This window comes from Danio rerio, chromosome 13 (assembly GCF_052040795.2).
Source record: "Danio rerio strain M-AB ecotype USA chromosome 13, GRCz13ab, whole genome shotgun sequence".
Classification (NCBI taxonomy): domain Eukaryota; kingdom Metazoa; phylum Chordata; class Actinopteri; order Cypriniformes; family Danionidae; genus Danio; species Danio rerio.
The window spans coordinates 22,833,079-22,860,032 of NC_141033.1; the positions used below are offsets into that span (position 1 = coordinate 22,833,079).

The window sequence follows — 26,954 nt, forward strand, 5'->3', positions numbered from 1 at the left end:
GTGTGTATGGATGTTTCCCAGTGGGTTGGAGCTGGAAGGCCATTTGCTGTGTAAAACATATGCTGGATAAGTTCATTCCGCTGTGGTGACCCCTGATGAATAAAGGGACCAAGCTGAAGGAAAATGAATGAATACATTTGAAGTGCTATTATATTTTGATTCAATAAATTCAGCATCAGAGTTCAAAAATAAACAACAAAAATAAATGATTTTTTTTTTTTTATAAAGAAACTAACATAAATAAACAAATATCTTATAATACAAATTTTACATTTTTTGTTACAAATATTAAATATAGCAGTGAGCCATAACTGTCATCTGTACTGTTCCCTTTCTTCAAAATTCAGACAATGACCAAAAATAAAATCATAAATTCTTTGTTTTTACAAGAGCTTTTTTGAATAAATATATGCATAAATGCAGAAACTTTAAAGATTGGTGTTATGATCACAACTGAGCCAATCACGTTATATTCTGCTCATATGTATGTTAACAGAGCATTGCTTTATATAATGCTACAGAAACAACCTTTTTGGCCAGATGCATGCAAATCCCACAGTTTAGGTTTGAGAAATAGCACTGAGTTCTTAAGACATTATCTCCTAAGACACAACCTGTTACATACAACACACACATGCGCCTTCAGTTTCCTAAAAACTTTAAAGAAATTACCCTTCAAAGCACAATAGAACATCCACACAGATGATGTTCTCATAAAAAGTAAGCGAGGGGTAAAATCAGTAATAACAACAGATTTATTAAGCCACCAGGCTTGCATTTCCCATTTTGAATATTAAACTGTGTCTCAGCTGCTCTTAACCTGCTGAGGCATTTCGAAGTCATCAGTACTATTTCAGCGCCGATGTTTCCCCTGCACTCCATTCTTTGTATGTAAATCTGAAACTCAAGCACAGAGTCTGGTGCGTCTCTCTCGTAAGCGGCCCAGTAAATCCCTCCTCATCACACTGTGGGGATTTGGCCTGTAATACTGCTGCCGTGACTCTCCTACCGCGAGAAGCGAAGGAGAATTAGAGGAGGAACCCAAGCAAAACCACACTCTGAAGTTTGTTTTTTACTACACTTTCTGTTCCAGCCATCATTGACAATCAACAGTGAGTTTCCAGGTTGTTAGATGTAAGGGTGTGCGGTATGTAGACACGTGTCAATATACAACAATTTACTATTGTGATAATTAACATACATAATATTGATATTGTGGGCACTTATGAATACAGTCAATAATTGTCTATTATTTGAAATTTTAGAGTGTATTTTTAAAAAAATTCTGATTATTCTTTTTTATCAGAATATTCAGGTTATTCTTCACAGCACCGTTTTAATTTTAACCATTAATATTTTTACAGTTATCTGAAAATTTAATTTTTCGTTCATTACCTCTGTACAGTAGGGTTTCATTTGTAAGTAATAAATTCAATGTAATGACAACTAAAAAAGCATTTATTAATCTTAGCTGATGCTAATTTAGTAACTAATGCCTAAATATTTATTAAAATCAAAAGGCAAAATCATTTATGTAAATGAAGTTAAAAGCTTATCAAATTCAGTTGTATTATTTATGAACTTCAAAATATTTGACCATTTCTCATTGTTGATTCCATTAACTAACTATTATGACTGTTATGAATGAGACTGTACTGTAAAGTGTCACCTGTTGTACCTTATTTATTAATCTTAACTGATCCTAATTTCTTAGTAAAAGCCTAAAAAGGCACCAAAATCAAAAGTCATAATCATTTATTTAAATTAGTTTAAAAAAAAAGAATAAAATTCAGTTATACTCCTTTACGTTCTTTATCATATTTGGCTATTCCTCACTGTTTATTTATTTTTTGCATTAACTAACATTTACTAATGAAACTATATTTTAATGTGTTACGCTATATCATCTTGTTGTGATTTAATTTGTTTAAAACATTTATTTTTGAACATGTAAATGCATTACGTTAATATTTTTTTTATTATTATACCTGTTGAAATAATTTTTTTACAGCTTATTGACCTAATTCTTCAATATTCAAATGCACTTGTTTTTGCGATTTGTTTTAGAACTTCCGATTCAGCTGCCTATATGGGAGAAATGACTAGGAATAATAAATCACAGAAAATGGTCAAACTACTAGCAGTGTATGGCTAAAAATGAATGTAAGTCTTGGGCCAAAAAGATTCAGTGACGTTTTTTTTTTTTTGTTTTTTTTTTTCCCTCGTCACTGGTTTGCTTGGGTTGGGACTTGTGGAGCTGTGCATCAATGGATTTGCTCTTCAGTGTTTAGACTTTCAGCAGTGAAATTTAAACCACACTGAACTGAACTAAACTTAACTTCAGCTCTGAAATCTGGACTTCACTACAACTTCTATGTTAAGCGGCTATGACACAATCTACATTGTAAAAGCACTATACTGTAGAAATAAACATGAATTCAACTGTATTGAATTGAATTGAATAAGGTGAACAGGCCATAGGCGTGATAATACTGTATATTGTAGAAAAAGTTTCAGCAATTAATCGCAACGACAATTTAATTTAGATTGCAGACAATTAAAGTGTCTCCATCTCCATGATCTGCTTTTGAAAAAAAATAGCGCAATGTTGTGCTACAGGAAACAGTCTTTGCAATGCTGTCGTCTCTGTTTCATTATGCTCTACAATGCTCTACAATATAATTCACTTATTATAGAAATCTTATTAACTCAGTGTTAGAGTTAAACTCACGGGACACTGCGGTTATTCATAAAGACAAAAGTATGTTAGTTTCATGTGCTTTGAAGCTTAAGACATCTATTCAGTGCTGGTGTCCATATGACTATGAATGATTTAAATAAAGAGATTCTCGTGGTACATGCTATAGAGGATAGCGTATGCAGGCACATGCATACTGAGTCCCAATGTACATAGTATTCATCTTAATTAGTATGTGAGATTAGAATAAATGCATCACAAAGCATATGTTGAAGAGAATACTGGGTCAGCTATTTGTGGTAGATTTGCAAAGTATGGATCTGTGCTAATAATTCACTGTTCATGCTTCTTTGTATTTTTTAATGAAAGAAAAAAGTAACTAGTTATCAAATAAACATTAGGTTACGCTTGATTTTTTTACAACGTGTCTGTCTGTGTTTCTGTCTTGTCTGTGTGTACTAAAATAATTTAGATTTTTTTTAATTAATTTAGATTGTATCTGTCACGATCACTACAAATCGGTCACTAAACTGAATAACAAGTAACACCATGCACCTCACATACATGATTCTATCTGATTACACACAAACACAAACACACACACAGCTGGAAACTCATCATGGACGTCTTACCTGGACTTTATATTCACCTCTCTCACACACATTGCTGAGTCTTGTTTCTTGCTACGAACATTACAAAGCATTTTTCTGGTTTGTCTTGTTGTGTTTTGATCCTTGTCTTGTTTCCCATTTTTAATCCTTGGTTGCCTAGCCTGACCATTTGCCTGTACTTCGACCACATGTTTTAGATTATCTTTATGCTACTGTTTGCCCCTGTTTTAGACCATTTCCTGCATGGATTCTCTTTAAATAAACTGCATGTGGTTTTGTGTGGAGTTTGCATGCTCTTCCTGTGTTCACGTGGGTTTTCTCCTGGTGCTCTGGTTTCCCCCACAGTCAAAAGATATGTGGTATAGGTGAATTGGGTAAGCTAAATTGTCCGTGGTGTATGTGTGTACGGGTTTTTTTTCCAGTGATGATGGGTTGCAGCTGGAAGGGGATCCGCTGTGTAAAACATATGCTGTATAAGTTGGTGGTTCATTCCGCTGTGGCAACCCCAGATTAATAAAGGGACTGAGCCAAAAAGAAAATGAATGAATCAATGAATGAATAAACTGCACGTGGATCCTCACGTCTATTGTCCATTGTCCATTGTCCAGACTTTCCTTCATTGCAGAATTATTCTAGAATTTTTTTATACATAGATGTATTTATCATATATGACAGGATGTGAGGATTTTAAATACAATTTTATGACGTGGTCATACGTTGCACTCTTTATGCTGTACAATAAAAAAAAAATTGGATAAAAATAATAGTAATAGTTCAATTAGGCAATTTGCAGTACAGATAAAAAAATAATAATACATATAAAAAATATATATTTACAGTGGAATTTATTAGGAACCAGTTAGCTGAATGTAAAAATACAGATCATAAATAAACTATATATCTTGTTCTTAAAAATATGATCTACACTTTATTTTACACAGTGTACTTTCCCTAAAGTGTACTGAGTAGTCTAAGGTGAGTGCATGGCTTAAGATGATATTCAGGGGTACAGCTAGGCATTTTAGAGATAACTATAGTTACTATAAGCACAGACACGCAAAACATTAATTCATTCATTAGTTTTCTTTTCAAATTAGTCCCTTTATTAATCAGGGGTCGTCACTTACTGCATTTGCCAAATTATTCAGCAAATGTTTTACACAGCGGATGCCCTTCCAGCTGCAACTCATCACTGGGAAACACCCATACACTCATTCACACAACAGACAAGTTTAGCTTACCCAATTCACCTATAACACATGTCTTTGGACTGTGGGGGAAATCGAAGCACCCAGAAGAAAGCCCACATCAACATGGGGAGAACATGCAAACTCCACACAGAAATGCAAACTGACCCAGCCAAGGCTTGAACCAGCAACCTTCTTGCTGTGAGGCAACAACACTACCCACTGCGCCACCATGCCACCCACATGAAAAACAGAGCTGTAAAGTAAAATGCTACCATAATATCGTCTATTCTGTATGTTCCACAGACGAAGCACAATAATATCCTTTCAAGCTTTACCTTTTGTAAGTACGTGTTGGTTTAAGTGTTAATTAAAAGGACACACATCATGTAGAAGCACATGAGAATTGTCAAACTGCCACACCTCATGTATTCTTCCCTTGCATAAATTCACACACCACACACTTTCTATAGGCATGCTCACGGTGAAGGAACACATGTATAGATGCATCCTAGACAGGTCCTATTACCACCCACTTCCTCTATACACACTCTATCACTTTTCCTTGTTCTTTTGCTGTCTCTCTCATGCGCCTGACTTCTCAGGTTTCGGTGAATCAGACCTGGTGAATAATGTATAAGGTACAAGCTGTGAAAACCTGGACAGCACTGTAGGCAGCAGGCAGCTACTAAATGAAAGTTTAGAGCATTCAGACAGACGGTATTCACCAGTGCAGTGTCGCATCCACCCACAGACACCAACATCTTCATCAGCTGTATTTTGTTTAAAAAGGACTGTCATAAAACAACATTTAAATAGTGAAATGGATTGCTCAGTGCCCGTTTGGAGAGATGATGCCATTAAGGGCAACAGAACACCACTAGGAAACTGCTAGGGGGAAAAAATAGTGTTTTACAAATTGGCAGACATTGTCTTGTGCCGAAAGTCAAGGAGATTGCCAAATGACTAGTTAGCAGGCCAGGAGAAAAGAAAAAAAATGGTAAAACATTATGATTTATTTCACATTAGGACAATGAAGGGGTTGGCATGAGCACTTCGCCACTAAAAGCTGTCCTAGATGTTTGCCATTAAACCAGTGCTGTTTTGTTTGTGGTTTGATTTATCCTACTGCCTTAAATGTTTTAAATCTGTCTGATTAGTACAAGTAAACCAAGATACTGTCATTTAAGCTGGTGTTTACATCTCTAAAGTAACATTCACACTACCAGCGGCCAAGATCCCATTTATTTTAATTTCCTGCAATCTCCATCTACCAACAAATAACACATTTGAGACCATAGTCTTGCTTTAAAGGCAATAAAACACCTATCAGGCATGCAAGTTCAACTCCGATGTCTTTGAATTTAGAAACATCAAATTCTCTAAAACTGCTTTCCAAGCTTATGGTTAACTTATGTTTGTAATGACCAATGAAGTTTAACAACAACCCACTTTAACATTTTATTGCCAAACATTTGATTGTTTTCAATTTGCCCAAGCTAATGTGCGTACATACCCAACGGGAACAAATTCAAGACACCAACCTCCCTATGACTATTTGTGAAGGATGCAATCAAACATCATGCTATTAATAAAACTATAAAATTACCAATAAAATCAATAATGTAATTATTATACAATCTCATCATCTGAATAATACTGAATAATACTGTGTGTTCACGCTGGTCTCCTGAGGTAATTTCCAAGTGATGACAACAAATCTCCCAAAATGACAGCGATCTCTTTACATGTTTGGGCCGTTCAAGTGGATGTCGTCATGCGATTTGTGTTTAAATATTGGCAATGGGAATTCATTTAAAATAATGAGGTTGGGAAAGAATATACCTCACGTTTTGTTTCATACAGATTACAAAACTGGATTTGTTTATCGTTTAGTTTAAAATGTAAAATTAGAGATTTCAAGCTTTATATAGATATATTTCTCATGTCTGGAAAATATTCACAGAGATTCCAACATGTTTGCCTACCGCAGAGGATTCATAACAAAAAAACAAAAAGGTGTTAATGCACTTCTGGACCATGCCACTCACCCGGAGAATCTCTACTGTCTCCATATTGAGTGTTGCATTTTCATTCATTCATTCATTAATTTTCTTATTGGCTTTGTCCCTTTATTAATCAGTGGTTGTCACAGGGGAATGAATCGCTAACTTATCCAGCATATATTTTATTCAGAGGATGGCCTTCCAGCTGCAACCAAACACTGGGAAACACCCATACACTCTTGCATTCACACACATACACTACAGTCAAATTAGTTTATTCACTTCACTTATACCGCATGTCTTTGGACTGGGCTTGAACCAGCGACTTTCTTGCTGTGAGGCAATCAGCTACCCACTGCGCCACCATGAAACCTGGTGTTACATTTTTTCCACTTTCAAAATAATATGAGTGACATGTTTTGTGTATTCTAGAGTCTTTGGTTGAGAATACTTCAACTTTATGCAAATGAAGAGTGACATTGTGAGTGGCAGAAAATATGAGCATCAATAGAGCTAACATTCCGGCATTTGTTGTGGATACATAGCCACCATTGCACAGATTGTATCTGTTTTTTTTGTTGTTTTTTTTTTTTTTTTTTTTTATTGTTTATCTTTGTAATAAAGCACTTTATGTTTAATTCTGTTCATATTTAGTGTTTTCCATCCCGAATGTTTATTGTCTACAGCAAGAAAAGTTATTTGTTGATTATCATCCATAAATGTTATCTAAGCAACCTCAAGGTGGGAATGCTTATGAAAATGGCTTAAATCACCACCTGGGGCAAAACGCAGCAGTCACAGGTAGTGTGAATAGTGCTAAAGAAGCAGTAAGGAAAAAAAAAAACATTTTGATAAACATTAGGTAACATTTTATTTTTAAGGTCCGTTTAAGTATTAGTAGACTGTCTGCTTAATGTCTGTTGATACTGCTCCTTCAACAGACATTTAACTGACAATAAGAACGTTTGCAACTTACACTAACCCCAACCTAACAGTTTACATATAATGTAATAGGAATTAGTTGGCATGTAGATGCAATGTAACTTAAATTCAACAAACGGACCTTTAAAATAAAGTGTGACCAAACATTAATTATTCTTTCACCATCTTTCGCTATTCGGTAAAAATGAGACGCACATATAACACATATGCTGAAAGGAGTGAAGTCTATGCAGCAGATGATTGGAGATGTTTAAATTGTTAAGACTCGCTCCTCCTCTCCGTGACCCTCTTTAAACGCTGAAGTTTTTGAAAGCAGGAATGCAGTCGAGCACTTCAATAAATCAACAATAGATTATTTCAAAAAGACACTAGATAACATCATATATCCTTCCCCACAACAATGTATAAAAATCAATAACTGTGTAGTACAATCATAACTCATCAAACATAGGCCAAATTGTTCTATGTCTTCTCCCTATGAATTTTATCCAGACATCGCTGATTATAAAAGTAATGGCTTTTATTTTGCTTCAGAGTCCTGCCAGGCAAACACATTTGAAAGACGATCAATTTTATCTCTGTTGTGAGAACTGACAACAAACATCTAGAAAAAAAGGGGTTCTACTACACTGGTAATTTCTTTGCTGTGAAAGCTGGCACTTTGTCATGAACGCCGGCGAGACTGTTCTCCAAAGCTCACACCATACTTTCATTACCCCTCGTCCATTCCCCTGTAGGCCAGCTGCCATGCCAGCTTGGATCCTGTTAATGCTCTAAAACTGGAACATAATTTGAAGGTCTCCGGGAATAGCCTGCTCTTTCCGGCCTTTTCATATTTATTTATTTTATCCAGAGTCACCTGTCGAGTGGGCGTGATTATGCATGCATGACCGGGCCTGGGCCATGCAAATCCTCCGGGCTCTTTCGCGCAGGGCTCGATGACCTGCTTCCTGCTTTTCATCCCGCCTCTAAGTACCGATCGCAAACGGCCAGGAACTAAATCAACAGCACATGAAAGGCGCCGAGTGTGGAGGAGAGGGGACACATGGCTAAACAATCCCCTCCTCAGCTCGTCGTAAACAGCTTGGAATGTTCACGCAGAGTTGAGCACATTCACCGATGCCTCAAAAGCACTGTCTGTTATGCAAATGAGCTGGGTTTAATTTCTATTCCACTGTTCTCAATAAAAAAATAATATCACCCAGCCTGGTCTGTGTGTTTACTTGGCCCCTGACTGGAGGCTCTGAATGCTAATATGTTTGGCTAGGTTTTAAATATTGATATACAGTAGAGTGTACTTCATTCTGATCATTCGGCTGTCTGAGGAGATATACTTGAAAAGCATGAAGGAAGGACACTGAAGGACAGGTGAAGGAAGCATAGATTAATGTAGATTATGAATACTTGATAACGAGAACATTTGTGAATGAATTACAGGTACACTTTGTATTGCAGCAAACAGCAAGGTATGCTGAAACTCTCTGACTTTCTGGTTCTGAAGGCCCTAAGAATGATCCTTTCAGTCATAGATGTGATTTCCAAAATATTCCATGATACAATTTCACCAACTCAGTCAAGCCCCTCCAATAGCAACCCAGGCTCATTCTGAAAACGTACCTCTATTTCTGGAGACCACTAAATATGTCCCAGGAGCTAGGGCTGCTCGATTTTGGAATAAATCATAATCATGATTATTTTGGTCATAATTGTAATAACAATTATTCAAAACGATTATCAGTTGACATCAAAATTATTAGCGCTCCTGAGAATTTTGTTTTTTTAAATAACTATTTCCCAAATTATGTTAAACAGAGCAAGGAATTTTAACAGTATTTCCTCTAATATTTTTTTTCTTCTGGAGAAAGTCTTATTTGTTTTATTTTAGCTAGAATAAAAGCAGGTTTAAATATTTTGAAACCCATTTTAAGGTCAATATTATTAGCCTATACTCTAATTAAGCCTTTGAATTGCACTTTAATCTGAATGCTTGTATTTTGGAAAACATCTAGTAAAATGTTATGTACTGTCATCATAGCAAAGATAAAACAAATCAGTAATTACACATGATATATCAAAACTATTATGTTCAGAAATAAGACTGCCCTGCTCTCGGTCGTGGAGGATCTCAGACTGGCTAAAGCAGACTCTAAATCATCAGTCCTCATTTTGCTGGACTTGTCAGCTGCTTTTGACACTGTCAACCACCAGATCCTGCTATCTACGCTTGAGTCACTGGGCGTTGCGGGCACTGTTATCCAATGGTTCAGATCTTACCTCTCTGACAGGTCATTCAGGGTGTCTTGGAGGGGAGAGGTGTCCAACCTACAGCATCTAAACACTGGGGTACCTCAAGGCTCTGTTCTTGGACCACTTCTCTTCTCCATCTACACATCATCTCTAGGACCAGTCATCCAGAGACATGGATTCTCCTACCACTGCTATGCTGATGATACCCAGCTATACCTCTCTTTTCATCCTGATGATCCCTCGGTTCCAGCTCGTATCTCAGCCTGCCTGTTGGATATTTCACACAGGATGAAAGATCATCATCTTCAGCTGAACCTCGCAAAAACGGAAATGCTTGTAGTTTCTGCCAACCCGACTCTACACCATAACTTTTCAATCCAGATGGATGGGGCAACCATTACTGCATCCAAAATGGTGAAAAGCCTTGGATTAACGATTGATGACCAACTAAACTTCTCTGACCACATTTCTAGAACTGCTCGATCGTGCAGATTTGGACTCTATAACATCAGAAAGATCCGACCCTTCTTATCTGAACATGCAGCTCAACTCCTTGTTCAAGCTCTTGTTCTCTCCAAACTGGATTACTGCAACTCTCTACTAGCTGGGCTTCCAGCTAACTCTATCAAACCTCTTCAGCTGCTCCAGAATGCAGCAGCACGAGTGGTCTTCAAAGAACCTAAACGAGCACATGTCACTCCGCTGCTAGTCCGTTTGCACTGGCTGCCAGTTGCTGCTCGCATCAAATTCAAAACTCTGATGTTTGCCTACAAAGTGACTTCTGGCCTAGCACCTTCTTATCTGCACTCACTTCTGCAGATCTATGTGCCCTCCAGAAACTTGCGTTCAGTGAATGAACGTCGCCTCGTGGTTCCATCCCAAAGAGGGAAAAAATCACTTTCGCGAACGCTCACGCTCAATCTGCCCAGTTGGTGGAATGAACTCCCTAACTGCATCAGAACAGCAGAGTCACTCGCTATTTTCAAGAAACGACTAAAAACTCAACTATTTAGTCTCCACTTCACTTCCTAATCTGCAATTGCCTCTTTGAATATCACACTAACTGTAAAAAAAAAAAAAAAAAAAACTAATACTACTAATACTTCCCTTCTTAGACTTTACAGACCTGAAACTTGCCTTTAGTACTTATTCATTGTTGCTCTTAGTTGTGTAAATTGCTTCCTTGTCCTCATTTGTAAGTCGCTTTGGATAAAAGCGTCTGCTAAATGACTAAATGTAAATGTAAATGTAAATATACAGTTATTTTCCACCCTGCAAAGGAAAGAGAAATAAATTCAATAGAATAAAAATATAAAACAAACTGTGATTTAAGCATCTTCACCCTATGAAAAACACTTTAGCTACAAAAATGCTTTAGTCAAGAGCAGTAAGGGATGTTCTCGTCGTTTGATTAATAATAAAACAGGCGGCAGCATTTCGCACTGTCACTTTAATGGTTTCTCTTTCACGTGTCTTTTGATTCTCAACTCGTTTGTTTATTACGCAAATGAGGGTTAATAAGAATAATCACTAATCACCGCGTTTTGACACCTATTTGACCATTAAATCGCTCATGTTAAGATTCCTTTAGATGTCTGCGCTCCTCTGCTCGTCTCAGTGTTCGAATGAGACTGAATGCTGACCGCGTGCTTATGGGTGTGCGCGTGTTGCACACACCCATAAGCACGCGGTCTTTCATGCTTTTGGTATATGATGCAATAATTGTTTATCTCGATTAATGGTTTTTCATAATCGTTAGAAGCCATAATCGAAATCGGATTTTTGATTAATTGCACAGCCCTACCAGGAGCTACGTTTTTTTGCAGTTTTTGTTTCCACCAGAGGCTGCTGTGTAAGTTTTTTGAGATCTCAAATATCTCTCGTGAGTTCCATTCGCGTCTGCTGTTCTCACGTAAATCCACCAGAGGCCGCTGTTACTGACCGATCAACTGACCCACCCTCCTGCTTCCTAAAACCCAAGCACTTTTATTGATTGACCCTTTCATCCACTTCCCTAAACCCAACCAACAATTTTCAAAAAGCAATCCAGAAAGAGAAAAGCCGTCCAGATTTGACCACATTTTCACACTGTTCTGTTTTTTAGAGACATGAACCTACAATGGTCTCACGGTTGGGTTCGGTTACAATTATCATGCCATCAATTCGGTTCAATTAGATATCTCGGTGCATCACGGTGCATCGATGATGCTTTCCAAACACAGTTTTATATTTTGGAGGGGGGTCTATAACAAGATGTCTGTATAAACACACACACACACACACACACACACACATAGACACACAGCACCAAGCAAGCGACACACAGCATCATGCTCCCTCTCATTTACACACATACACACACAAACATAGACAGCACCAAACAAGCAACACACAGCATCACGCTCTCTCTCATTTACACACATACACACACACACAAACATAGACAGCACCAAACAAGCGACACACAGCATCACGCTCTCTTTCATTCACAGACATAAACACACACATATAAACACGCCTGCTTGCTCTCTTGGGAGCGATATTGTGAGACCGCCCGCTCCCGTTCAAATTATACCAGTTACCAACCACTTCCACGCTTTATTTGGAAATTTATTCCAGCGTTGCAAGAAATCTGGTCGGGTCCCGGGAATAGAGACCTCTATCGAGAAGTATCGCTGTAACAGCCGAGATGAGAGGAAAAGTCACGCCAGCAGTTCAAGTGGGCCACAGTGAGAGAGAGAGAGAGAGAACTGGAGTTTACTTTCATTCTCTCAATCGCAGTGAAATTGGGGCTTCTGCTGTAAGTGTCAGTGAAAGACTGTCTAGTAAACACACACAGTCAAATTGTGTAAAGTTTCTGCGTTTTTAAGTAGTTAGAGCATTGTAAATACTCGCCCTCGCTTCCCTCGCCATAGTAAGCTATGGCGACATATCGCATATGAGATAAATGACATCAGTACAAAATAACCGGTTATGATTATTACTGAACCGATACCAAATTGTCCAGCGTCTGCATCGCGGTGCATCGAAGAAACAATTCATTTTGACACCCCTACTGTTTTTGTCATACCCGCTTTCTGAAAGCGTTCTTCATCAGACTCAAATCTGTCATCTTGGTCAACTGCTCTCTGTGTCTCAAGTCCACCGACGTACATGACAAGCTAATGGGACAAACTGGTAGCAGTGGGAAATCAGTCTATACGAAGGTAAGCGATCAGCTGGTAAACGAGAAAAGAAAATAGCATCATGCAAACTCATAGCGTTCATTTAAAAAATGAATTGCAGCCATACGTAGCTCTGGCTACATAATGCGCGATCTCCAGTAGCATATATAGGGCTTAGTTTTCAGAATGAGCCTTTGTTGCCAAATAGGCTGGCCATGAAAGACAAATGCAAAATGGACAAGATAATATACTGTAGAGAATCTTAAAGGGCATTTAGTTCAACAATGCAGCACAATGTAAGGATCTGTCTCTATACATCACAGGTGTCAAATCCAGTTTCTGCAGGGCCACAGCTTTGCACAGTTTAGCTTTAACCCTAATTAAAAACACCTGGTCAAACTAATTGAGTCATTTAGGCTTGTTTGAAAGCATAGATATTTACATTAGATGTCGCCTACACCAAGGTGTAGGTTTGCACTTGACATTAGTGGGGACGGGTAAATCAAACACGGGTGTTTGTGCATATATATATTTCAAGAGTTTACACTTAGATATTGTTTGACAAATGTTAGCAGGTTTGGCATGCTGTCCCTGAGCCAGGGCTCCCGCCTGGTCAATAGAGCATGTAAGGGGAGTAAAAGATCAGGTGGTTCTCGAGAACTCCCTGTGGTAAAGGAGGAAAGGAGGAGAAGGGGTGGATGGGGGTTTCTTCAGAAAACGAAGGTAAGGGAGTACTTCTAGCTAGGCTACTTATAGTGAATTTGGATTAATCTGATTGGCTAACTAATGGTTGTAGATGGGTGACCAGCTGCAGTCAATCATATCACGTGCTCCTCTCGAAATTAGTTTGTGAAACTTCACATGTATGTGTGTGTATGCTGCTATTATTTATTTAACTGCTATTAAAATATGTTAATAATTAATCCTCTCTTCACACAAGTTATTACGTTTCAGGCTCATAGTCAAGAGGGGTTCTGGTGGTTCGAAAGACTAAAAGGTGGATATTAATTAGGCTGGCTTGTGTAGCAAGCCAGACTACTGTTATCCTATTAAACTTATTATTATTAGGCTGGCTTGTGTAGCAAGCCAGACTACTGTTATCCTATTAAACTTATTATTATTAATATTATTATTCTTCTTCTGAGACTAAAAATTAAACTCTATCTCGTCCTAGGCCATTCAAGCTATGACCATCAAACTCGGGTCAGACCTCCGAACTATTCTGACTCGAGTTGCTATATCTTTTCCGACTGATCCGACTTTCGGTTTTCCGAAAAACGTCCCGGGACCGTCGGAAAAATCCTATAGACGTAACATTGGATCAAACTTTGTGACCTCATAACTCCGCATCAGAATGTCACACAGACTTCTAACTGGGCTCATTTAACTCAGACTATCAAACTGCCAATGACTGATCACCTTTAAACTTTCTGGCCACGCCCTAGCAACCACTTTTGGACCCTAGAAACCGTCCCATAGACTTCCATTGCAAAAGACTCTCATTGACTTTACATTGGATCAAACTTTGTGAGCTCATAACTCTGCATCAGACTGTCCTACAGACTAACGGCTGAGCTCATTTAACTCAGTCTAGCCAGCAGCCAATCGCCGATGGCCTTTTAACTTTCTAGCCACGCCCTAACAACCAGATACTGCACCCTAGCAACTGTCCCATAGACTGCAATTAAAGAGGTTCAGACTGATATTGTCATGCTGCATTGTGATAGAGACATGGGGGTTGTGTTTAACTGTTCATACTGGCAAGAAGCTTTGATACATCATCAGTCTAAGCTGTCAATCAACTCCATAGCAACAAAACAGACTAACCTAGCAACGATATGGCACCAGCTATATCTCAGCATCAGAACATCGTAGAGAGGCGGGGGTTGGCTTGTTTGACTCATGCTCGCACTCCATCTATCTATCTATCTATCTATCTATCTATCTATCTATCTATCTATCTATCTATCTATCTATCTATCTATCTACTTCTATCTATCTATCTATCTATCTATCTATCTATCTATCTATCTATCTATCTACTTCTATCTATCTATCTATCTATCTATCTATCTACTTCTATCTATCTATCTATCTATCTATCTATCTATCTATCTATCTATCTATCTATCTATCTATCTATCTATCTACCTCTACCTATCTATCTATCTATCTATCTATCTATCTATCTATCTATCTATCTATCCATCATGCTAACAACATGCTAATTCATGCTAGAATCATGCTAGCTACATGCTAATTCATGCTAGAATCATGCTAGTCACATGCTAATTCATGCTAGAATCATGCTAGTTACATGCTAATTCATGCTAAAATCATGCTAGTCACATGCTAATTCATGCTAGAATCATGCCAGTCACATGCTAATTCATACTAGAATCATGCTAACAACATGCTAATTCATGCTAGAATCATGCTAACAACATGCTAATTCATGCTAGAATCATGCTAGTAACATGCTAATTCATGTTAGAATCATGCTAACAACATGCTAATTCGTGCTAGAATCATGCTAGTAGCATGCTAATTCATGTTAGAATCATGCTAACAACATGCTAATTCATGCTAGAATCATGCTAGTAACATGCTAATTCATGCTAGAATCATGCTAACAACTTGCTAATTCATGCTAGAATCATGCTAGTCACATGCAAATTCATGCTAGAATCATGCTAGTCAAATGCTAATTCATGCTAGAATCGTGCTAACAACATGCTAATTCATGCTAGAATCATGCTAGTAACATGCTAATTCATGCTAGAATCATGCTAGTAACATACTAATTCATGCTAGAATCATGCTAACAACATGATAATTCATGTTAGAATCATGCTAGTAACATGCTAATTCATGCTAGAATCATGCTAACAACATGCTAATTCATGCTAAAATCGTGCTAATTCATGCTAAAATCATGCTAGTAACATGCTAATTCATGTTAAACTCATGCTAGGTACATGCTAATTCATGCTAGAATCATGCTAGTAACATGCTAATTCATGCTAGAATCGTGCTAGTAACATGCTAATTCGTACTAGAATCATGCTAGTAACATGCTAATTCATGCTAGAATTATGCTAACAACATGCTAATTCATGCTAGAATCATGCTAGTAACATGCTAATTCATGCTAGAATCATGCTAACAACATGCTAAATCATGCTAGAATCATGCTAACAACATGCTAAATCATGTTAGAATCATGCTAACAACATGCTAATTCATGCTAGAATCATGCTAGTCAAATGCTAATTCATGCTAGAATCGTGCTAACAACATGCTAATTCATGCTAGAATCATGCTAGTAACATGCTAATTCATGCTAGAATCATGCTAGTAACATACTAATTCATGCTAGAATCATGCTAACAACATGATAATTCATGTTAGAATCATGCTAGTAACATGCTAATTCATGCTAGAATCATGCTAACAACATGCTAATTCATGCTAGAATCGTGCTAATTCATGCTAAAATCATGCTAGTAACATGCTAATTCATGTTAAAATCATGCTAGGTACATGCTAATTCATGCTAGAATCATGCTAGTAACATGCTAATTCATGCTAGAATCGTGCTAGTAACATGCTAATTCATACTAGAATCATGCTAGTAACATGCTAATTCATGCTAGAATTATGCTAACAACATGCTAATTCATGCTAGAATCATGCTAGTAACATGCTAATTCATGCTAGAATCATGCTAACAACATGCTAAATCATGCTAGAATCATGCTAACAACATGCTAAATCATGTTAGAATCATGCTAACAACATGCTAATTAATGCTAGAATCATGCTAACAACATGCTAATTTATGCTAGAATCATGCTAACATTATGCTAATTTATGCTAGAATTATGCTAACAACATCTATCTATCTATCTATCTATCTATCTATCTATCTATCTATCTATCTATCTATCTATCTATCTATCTATCTATCTATCTTTTCATACTTTTTAAAAACTGTTTAAATAAACTATTACCGTCAGGCTTTCACAAGCCAGCCTCAAAGTTTGTTCTCAAACTTTAAGAATCTAGTTATTATTATTATTTATATTATTATTCTTCTTCTGAGACTAAAAATTAAACTCTATCTCCACCTAGACCTTTCAAGCTATGACCATCAAACTCGGGTCAGACCTCCGAACTATTCTGACTCGAGTTGCTATATCCTTTCCGACTGATCCGACTTTCGGTTTCCCGAAAAACGTCCCGGGACCGTCGGAAAAATCCCATAGACGTAACATTGGATCAAACTTTGTGACCTCATAACTCCGCATCAGAATGTCACACAGACTTCTAACTGGGCTCATTTAACTCAGACTATCAAACTGCCAATGACTGATCACCTTTAAACTTTCTGGCCACGCCCTAGCAACCACTTTTGGACCCTAGAAACCGTCCCATAGACTTCCATTGCAAAAGACTCTCATTGACTTTACATGGGATCAAACTTTGTGAGCTCATAACTCTGCATCAGACTGTCCTACAGACTAATGATTGAGCTCATTTAACTCAGTCTAGCCAGCAGCCAATCACTGATGGCCTTTTAACTTTTTAGCCACACCCTAACAACCAGATACTGCACCCTAGCAACTGTCCCATAGACTGCCATTAAAGAGGTTCAGACTGATATTGTCATGCTGCAGTGTGATAGAGACATGGGGGTTGTTTTTAACTGTTCATACTGGCAAGAAGCTTTGATATATCATCAGTCTAAGCTGTCAATCAACTCCATAGCAACAAAACAGAGTAACCTAGCAACGATATGGCACCAGCTATATCTCAGCATCAGAACATCGTAGAGAGGCGAGGGTTGGCTTGTTTGACTCATGCTCGAACACCATCCATCTATCTATCTATCTATCTATCCATCTATCTATCTATCTATCTATCTATCTATCTATCTATCTATCTATCTATCTATCTATCTATCTATCTATCTACATCTATCTATCTATCTATCTATCTATCTATCTATCTATCTATCTATCTACCTATCTATCTACCTCTACCTATCTATCTATCTATCTACCTTTATCTATCTACCTCTACCTATCTATCTATCTATCTATCTATCTATCTATCTATCTATCTATCTATCTATCTATCTATCTATCTATCTATCTATGTATCTATCTATCTATCTATCTATCTATCTATCTGTCTGTCTGTCTGTCTGTCTGTCTCTATCTATCTATCTATCTATCTGTCTGTCTGTCTGTCTGTCTGTCTGTCTGTCTGTCTGTCTGTCTGTCTGTCTGTCTGTCTGTCTGTCTGTCTGTCTGTCTGTCTGTCTGTCTCTATCTATCTATCTATCTATCTATCTATCTATCTATCTATCTATCTATCTATCTATCTATCTATCTATCTATCTATCTATCTACCTCTACCTATCTATCGATCTATCTATCTATTATAATTCATGCTAGAATCATGCTAGTTACATGCTAATTCAAGCTAGAATCATGCTAGTCACATGCTAATTTATGCTAGAATCATGCTAGTCACATGCTAATTCATACTAGAATCATGCTAACAACATGCTAATTCATGCTAGAATCATGCTAGTAACATGCTAATTCATGTTAGAATCATGCTAACAACATGCTAATTCATGCTAGAATCATGCTAGTCACATGCTAATTCATGCTAGAATCATGCTAGTCACATGCTAATTCATGCTAGAATCATGCTAACAACATGCTAATTCATGCTAGAATCATGCTAGTAACATGCTAATTCTTGTTAGAATCATGCTAACAACATGCTAATTCATGCTAGAATCGTGTTAATTCATGCTAAAATCATGCTAATAACATGCTAATTCATGCTAGAATCATGCTAACAACATGCTAATTCATGCTAGAATCATGCTAACAACATGCTAATTCATGCTAGAATCGTGTTAATTCATGCTAAAATCATGCTAGTAACATGCTAATTCATGTTAAAATCATGCTAGGTACATGCTAATTCATGTTAGAATCATGCTAACAACATGCTAATTCATCCTAGAATCATGCTAGTAACATGCTAATTCATGCTAGAATCATGCTAGGAACATGCTAATTCTGGCTAGAATCATGCTAGTAACATGCTAATTCATGCTAGAATCATGCTAAGAACATGCTAATTCATGCTAGAATCATGCTAACAACATGCTAATTCATGCTATAATCGTGTTAATTCATGCTAAAATCATGTTAGTAACATGCTAATTCATGTTAAAATCATGCTAGGTACATGCTAATTCATGCTAGAATCATGCTAGTAACATGCTAATTCATGCTAGAATCGTGCTAACAACATGCTAATACATGCTAGAATCATGCTAACAACATGCTAATTCATGCTAACAACATGCTAATTCATACTAAAATCATGCTAACAACATGCTAATTCATGCTAGAATCATGCTAACAACATGCTTTTTCACGTTAAAATCATGCTAATAACATGCTAATCTATCTATCTATCTATCTATCTATCTATCTATCTATCTATCTATCTTTTCATACTTTTTAAAACTGTTTAAACTAAATAAACTATTACCGTCAGGCTTTCACAAGCCAGCCTCAAAGTTTGTTCTCAAACTTTAAGAATCTAGTTATTTTTAAATTTCTTCTGATTATCCAAGTGGCCAAAATCTGACCAAGGAAAGCTTAATATGCTGGCCAGTTTGTTATTGGCCTGTAGGCCTCAGTGTTTAATTTAAAACATGATTTAACAGATTTCTGAAAAAAAAAATAAATAAATAATGACAGATAATAATAAATTTGTATTTAAATTTTTTTTCATTTTTTTTTCAAAATTGTCATTATTCATATAACTGTAATATAATACTTACAGTTAAAATGCACATTTGTTAATGAATACTTAAAATAGTAAATCAGTGTGATAAGAAATTTGACAAAATGGTTGGAAATATTTTTGGTACATCAGATAGTGTGGTTGTGATGATCATCCGCCAAAAGCAAAAATTTGTTCTTAAAATGTCATTAATATAAATATGCAATATTTATACCTCATAATTAAATAGAAATCAGGCAAATAACTGCAAAAAGGTTCGGTTTTTCAGAAAATAAATAGCCACCTTTTCAATAAGCTGGCCACAGGCCAGAAAGTGTAATGTTAGAATAATGTTTATTAACTGATAAAGAGAGAGTTTAATAAAGACTTCAGTTTATTTTAGCCATAGTGCAAATATAACATGTCTCATATATCAGTATTGTGCCTATACACAGGCTCTTTTTATTCTGACTAAGTGTTTTAGCTGAAATTGGACATGCTAGAGATTAGTAGAACTGAGATCATATACTTAAATAAATGAGATCATATACTTTAGCTGTTTATTCTGCAGTTAGTTTTCAGGGCATATTATTGACAGACTAGCCTATATCAGTCTGCTGTAACAACAGACTGCGTTAAAGCGGAGGAAAAAAACAAGCATTAACGCCATTATCATGATGCACTCATTCAGGTAGTGAACTTGCGTTTATGTGACTCACACTTTCATTGAAAAATGCTCCGTATGTCCACCTTTTTTGCTGCTGCCATGCTTACTTGTGTGTCACCCAACACACCTTATTCTTGCATGAGAAAAAAACACTCCGCTGCATTTGGTGCTGCTGATCTGAATGCAGCCACAGCCTCTCACATGATAGCAGGGAAAAGCATAGTCAATCGCAATGTCCATATGTGTTTTGGGGGTGGGAGGACTCGAAGAGAGCGTGCTTGAACCCTTTCTGCCTGTCTAGAGTAATGTTGAGAGCGTGATTTTTTAAATTAAAATTAAATTTATTTTTTAAAAGTGGATTAAATTATTGGTGGGGACATTTCAATGGTCTGTGGATATTGGTGGGGATGTGTACCCTCCGTCCATCCTAAATCTACGCCCCTGCCATACACTGTTGTTGTCTATTGGAAGGAATGTGTCAATAATAGAGCCACCATTTTGGTACAGGGTAGTGCTCCTTTTAAATGAATGAGGGACCAAGGTGCAGTGGAACACAGTGGCCATCCAGAGTCAGAGACATACACATTTATGCATATATCTATAATCGGGAGTTTTCCTGGTGGTCAGTATGCAAATAAGTTTTTTTTTTTTTTATTACGAAAATGATAATTTACATTACTTTTCTACATAGATGGATAAGTGACCGCATGGGCATTTCTGACAAAGAGCATGTGTTTATGTGCATGGACATGTATTATCCTTCCTCCCTGTTTAATTGGATCTAATTTGTATTCTGAAACCTGCTTTCACTTCTAGTTCTACTGGAGGCAGCGAGTCGTTTGTGAATGAATATCCGTTATGAACGTCTCGTTCACTTAACCGACAATAATTCAAGTTTCTAGCACCGCAGTGTCTTGTTGTCGTTTCTTTTGCATTTTGCTTTTATTTATTCAACAGAACTAGCATAAGCCTGGAATTTTGTGCAAGTTGGTGCTACTTTGCTTTATGGTGAATGCAGTAAGAGACTGTATTATCATCAATAACGTTACTTGTTGAGCACAAACGTTTATAACGTACAAAAGCATAAAAAACGAAAACTTACCAATGAAATGTTCTGCCTTTGTGCTTTGTTTTCTTTGTTTGCTTGTTACTACACCCATACAGAGCGCTAAAGTCCAGCATCTTCACATTGGCACACTGTCTTGACTAATTCGGTCGAATGACATTTGTCCTGGGAGCACTGTAAAAAAGTGGCAGCGCTGTTATCACATACTCAGTGTCTGTTTGTGATATCTAACGTATATATCTATGGTTTGAAGCCTACAGGTAAGTGTGTTGAATCAGGTTTGCAGAAAAAACTGTGTAGTTACGGGCCTCAATGAAGTGGATTTGACAACTGTGCTACACAGGGTCTCGATGTTTCAGAGAAGTCCTGCAGTGATCAAACCTCTCATCAGCAGAAAAAAAAACATTATGTGGAAACTGGGGAAATTAAGGCTGAACCCATAGTGCATAAAGAAGTTAGTAAACGGTGAATATGGTAGCGTTCCAGAACAAGACTATGAACAAACAATGGCTAGAAGCAGCTGAGGAAAGATCATTAAAACAGCAGTATTGCTGCCACAGCTCCACGAGTTATTTCTTAATGCACAATTCCACTTTCAGTCACAGCACCTGTACCCTCATTTCTACTTTGTTTCACAATGTATACAAGCTGATCAACAGATGTAATGGGTTCTGTTTTGAATGACAGGAAAATATTAAACAAGTTCATTTATTTATAAATTTTCTTTTAGATATAGTCCATTTATTAATCGCCACAGCAGAATGAACTGCCAACTTTTCCAGCATATGCTTTACACAGCGGATGCGCTTCCAGCTGCATCACTGGGAACCCATACAATACGGACAAAGTAGCTTACACCAATCACCTGTACCGCATGTCTTTGGACTGTGTGGGAAAACGGAGCACCCAAAGGAAACCCACGTGAAGGCAGGGAGAACATGCAAACTCCACACAGAAATGACAACTAACCCAGCCAAGGCTCAAACCGGCAACCTTCTTGCTGTGAGGCTACAGCGTTACCCATTAAACATGTTGTTATTTATTTTTTGTTTTTGTTTGGATGGGGGTGTCGTAAAGTGTTCAAAATGAGGCATTGGTTCTTAACCAGAATGACATAGTGTAAAAGATAAAATTATTTAATGACTAGTGTCATGTATATATCACCACACCAAACTCAAATAAACTGTGTTAAAATCTGGCTAAAATTATATTATAATGCCTGATCCTGGCATAGCATGGCACAAATGCAAGACACCACAATTGACCGTGCAAGATCATGTATGACTTTCTCTGTGTATCATCACAGAGGATTTAAAGGGGACCTATTATGTGTGCAAGTGAATTTTCAGTTCAAAATATCACATACATAATTTGTTATAATGCATTTAAACTGCCCCTTTAAGGCTTTGATCCAAATTGTGCCGTTTTGGTGACTGGCGCTTTAAATTTAAACTAAATTGTGCTCTTTTTCAAAAGAGGGCGGGGCTACAAACATCTATGTGTCACCATAGCAGCAGATTTAAAACTCTTGTGGTGGGCGGCTGCTTTTCACTCAGGGCTGTTTGTGCTAACGAGAGAGAGATTATCACTAAACCTAATACAGTTTCTATAGTTCAGGTGCTCAAATAATATATCTTCTTTAGTAAAAAATAACAGACAGATGTTACATTATATGACAGATGACGCAATCTAACTAAAAACATGATGCTTGCTATAATTTATAGGCTACATTATTTGAGCATTCATTATGACATTGATCTGATCTGTTGGGATCCAGCTTATGTTTCCTTTTTTAATATTATGATTTTTCTTTGAAATCTGTACTAGGCTACCACTATTGATTCTAATCATTGGCAAAATAACCTGCCTTTTAGCAAAGCCTGATATTTTTCTGAAGGTTTGACGCAGACTAAACTAAACCCTCTGAGGCGAGTGTTACTTAATAAGCATTCCCTCGTCTAAACTCGTAGGGAGTGAGATGGAGAAACTGAAAGCAGGTCTGAAAAGTTATTTTTTGTCTGAAAAATTGTCTTTTTGAAATTAATTTATTTGGTATAATTTGTTGGTTATTATAATGTATTTTGTTGGTCTGTTACCCACAAAATAAACAAGCAATTGAGAACCATATTGCGCTCACCAGTTTCACTTGTATTTATTTAATCAAATACTTTGACCAAAATGGGCCGGGCTTTACAAACTATTAGCAGCACTCAACCTATTTACCTACAAAGAATAAACTCAGTTGGAAGAATGAAAGTACAGAAACTCTTTATGAGAATAATTTTACGGAGGGGTGCACGTCGCTTCTGCGCAGCCAGTGTGCTTGATTAAGCGCTTGATGCAACACTGAAACACAGTGCGCAGCCCTCTGGTATTTGCGGACACTTTCAAAACAGCAGCACAAAGGGGAGAAATTAGTGCGCTGGGGATCTGTGCAATGCATTATTGAGCCTTTGCTCATTTAAAGTTTTAGGTAGGCCTACTTTGTGTGCGAAAGAGCAGGTAACCCTCTCTACTCCAGTGTTGCGAATGCGATGTGCTGATCTAACAGACACAGCACAACATGATTAGAAACTGCAATAAACTCCATGTTAAGGGTCGAAATGAACCCATTTAATGCAGAACTAAATGGATTTCTCCACTGATTATTAAAACTAACAGGAACAAATTGTCTTGGAGAAAGCTTTTCCTGTTGTCATGAACGCAACGCACAGTTTGAATTATAAATAAAAGGAGAATAATTGACAGTCACAGCGCCGGGAAGCGCTGAATTGAACATGAATTTAAGCACTTGAATATTTATCTGTATTTTACATTAAACTATAGAATGGCTTCAGAACATTTGGGATATAGAAGTCTACATGACAAATTTTCTTGTAATAGGCTATCTTCGTGGCTTTTGTTGACTTATAAATTACAAAGAATATAGTGCACGTGCAAGATGGGATTTGGATTGGTACTAGCTGGCCGATACCCGATCCAGCAGAAGTATGTGGTGTCTAACGAATATCTGATCCAAGTATCGGGAACGGTGCATCCCTAGTTTTAATCAAGTGTGATTATGAAAAAATAAAATTAACAAATTTTTTTCATAAAAAACTGGCTATATTCGCAGACTGATGCCACAAAATTGTGTTTAAACCCCTTACAAGAGTGATTTTTGCATAATAGGTCCCCTTTAAAGAAGATTCCCAGACACAAACATAACACGTCTAGGCACTAAAATGTCTTACACTTGTATAAAAAGTTTAAATGCAAAAAGGACTGGCTAGTTGATACCGATATGAAATAGTTAGAATGTCTGACCTATTTCTTTGCCCTGACAAATACAATGCAGATCTTAGGAGGAAAGTTGTTATATGCTTCTGTATGTCTTTGCGTGTTCTTGTGCATAGATGCTTCCCTGAGGTGTTCCCTGTTCCAAACAGCATACTAATTCAAGTCCTACATTCATATTCATTGTACAGAAAATTGCTATTCCAGACACAATCTGAATAATTCTTCCATATTCAAGTTTTCTTGTCAGTGTTCTGCTTGTTTAATTTCAAACCTGTGACTTAACATCTCCATGTTTTCTTTATCGAGTTCACGATGTGCCAGCAACACAACCACCCTTCTAGCTTTTGAAAACAGATTGCACAATTTAAATCAAGGCTTGAAATTCCCATTTGTTTGGTGTCACCATGTAAAAAGACAGCCAGATGCTCTACAAATAACATTTATCTGTCATATTGGTTAAAATGACAACAGTGAGGATAGGAAATCAACACTCTGCGGCACTCACAATGCAGCATCCGAGGCCCAGGGAATGAGCAGCACTTGTTCAGGAGAACAAGAGGGAAATTGTCCCCCTCTGAAGCACACACAATATTGCAGGTGCTTAAATTATTCATCTAGTACGAACGCTGGGGTCTCTCTCAGAGCCAAAACTACAGCCTCTTAATCTGTACTTTATATTCCATTTTATATTTTACAGCTTTGTTTACTCCGAAGGGGAGATAAAGAGCCTTTTCTTTCCAAAAGCATATAGGTCTACTCTGTTCTTACTGCTGAGAACAATGAAAACAGTTCTGTATAATTTTCATACATCACTATGTTACATTTACTGTCAATTGCCTTCACCTAGCTGGAAAGCGGGGATAAGTATTGCACACATTCGAGTTTTGAGTAATCGTAACCCAAACGAAGCCAAATGAATGAATTACCTGAAGATTGAACAATTACTCCTGTTTAATAGTTAACTAGTTGTCCAGCAAAGTAATTGATTGTTGTGTTCACCGTTTCCCTTTATGTAAATGGTTCACCAGGTTCCGTTTGCTATAGCGTTCTTTGTTGTTTCTGGCAAGCTGTCTTGATGGAGGGGGAATATGAGCATGTCAAAATGGACGATAACTACATCACCACCTTCATGCAGCTTGCATTCAAAGTAAACAGGCTATGTGTGGCAAAAAAGTATTTTATCACTTTAAGATTGATCAAGGATTAGGCATCACATGCTTCAGCACAGTTTACCTAATTTCACATCTGTGGATGCTTTATAAATACCCCAAACATTAAAAGTGTTCAAGAAGATGCTAAATTGTTACACGCAACGACTGAGAGACTGCTTAGACTGTGACTTAATGTGACTGTTGAGAAGATGAAGGATGGCTAATGTGTATTGACTGAAATAGCAAAATGGCCTTAAACAACAACTATATACACTACATTTATGTTTTCCAATACATGCATAAATTGGGTTTACAGTACTGAGTAACATTCACTGTGTGATACTGACTACTCTTGAGTACTTTTAAAAGTGCTACTTTTTACTCGTACTTGAGTACTTGTACTTGGCATGTACATGTATTTTTACCTGGGTATGATTTTTCAGTACTCTCTCCACATTCCACAGACCAAACATTGCAACTGTCACCATTGAATCACAGCTCAGACAATGAACAATGCTTCACTCTGTTAATGGCATGCACACTCATCCGTTCAGCAAGTATTAGTGCTGTATTTACCCAGAACAGCCCAGTTTGGGTGTGCCCTTCTGTTTCTACTGGGGTCTTGAGGCTCATGTGGTCTTGACCGGCCCTGGGACCCTTTCCCTGGGGCTATGGTGATGGCAGTGCTCCAGGGACCACTGCTAGTCCCTCCTTCTGTAAAGAGACTCACCATACTCAGTATTTTCCTATTAATCAAGTGAAGTTGAAAAAGGACACCAACTAAGAGTTTGGAGAACCACATTCACAGGTTATATCAGTTGGTAAAGGATTTAAAGAGATAGTTCATCCAAAAATTGTGCGTTATTTTCTCATTCTCTACTTGTTTCAACCCAGATTTTTTTCTTCTGCTGTTGAACACAAAGGATATATTGGATGTATTGAATGTTGGAAAAAAAAGCATATAAAGATGTCAGAATTATTAGCCCCCCTGAATTATAAGCCGCGTTAATTTTTAACCCAATTTCTGTTTAACGGAGAGATTTTTTCAACACATTTCTAAACATTAATAACCAATTTCAAATAATGATTTGTTTTATCTTTGCCATGATGACAG

General features: G+C 37.2%; 1 protein-coding gene across 4 annotated transcripts in view; it reads right to left on the reverse strand.

Moving 5' to 3' along the window:
• Positions 1-26,954, reverse strand: part of gfra1a (gdnf family receptor alpha 1a) — a 161,514-nt gene that overhangs the window by 99,876 nt on the left and 34,684 nt on the right. For 2 of the 4 annotated variants that reach the window (XR_015505489.1, XM_087278577.1), the window contains exon 4: positions 26,417-26,554. Coding sequence is in view for 1 of the 2 variants with exons in the window: in XM_087278577.1 (XP_087134703.1) it covers positions 26,417-26,554 (138 nt within the window). In the remaining variant the exon portion in view is untranslated. 4 annotated transcript variants of the gene reach the window in all.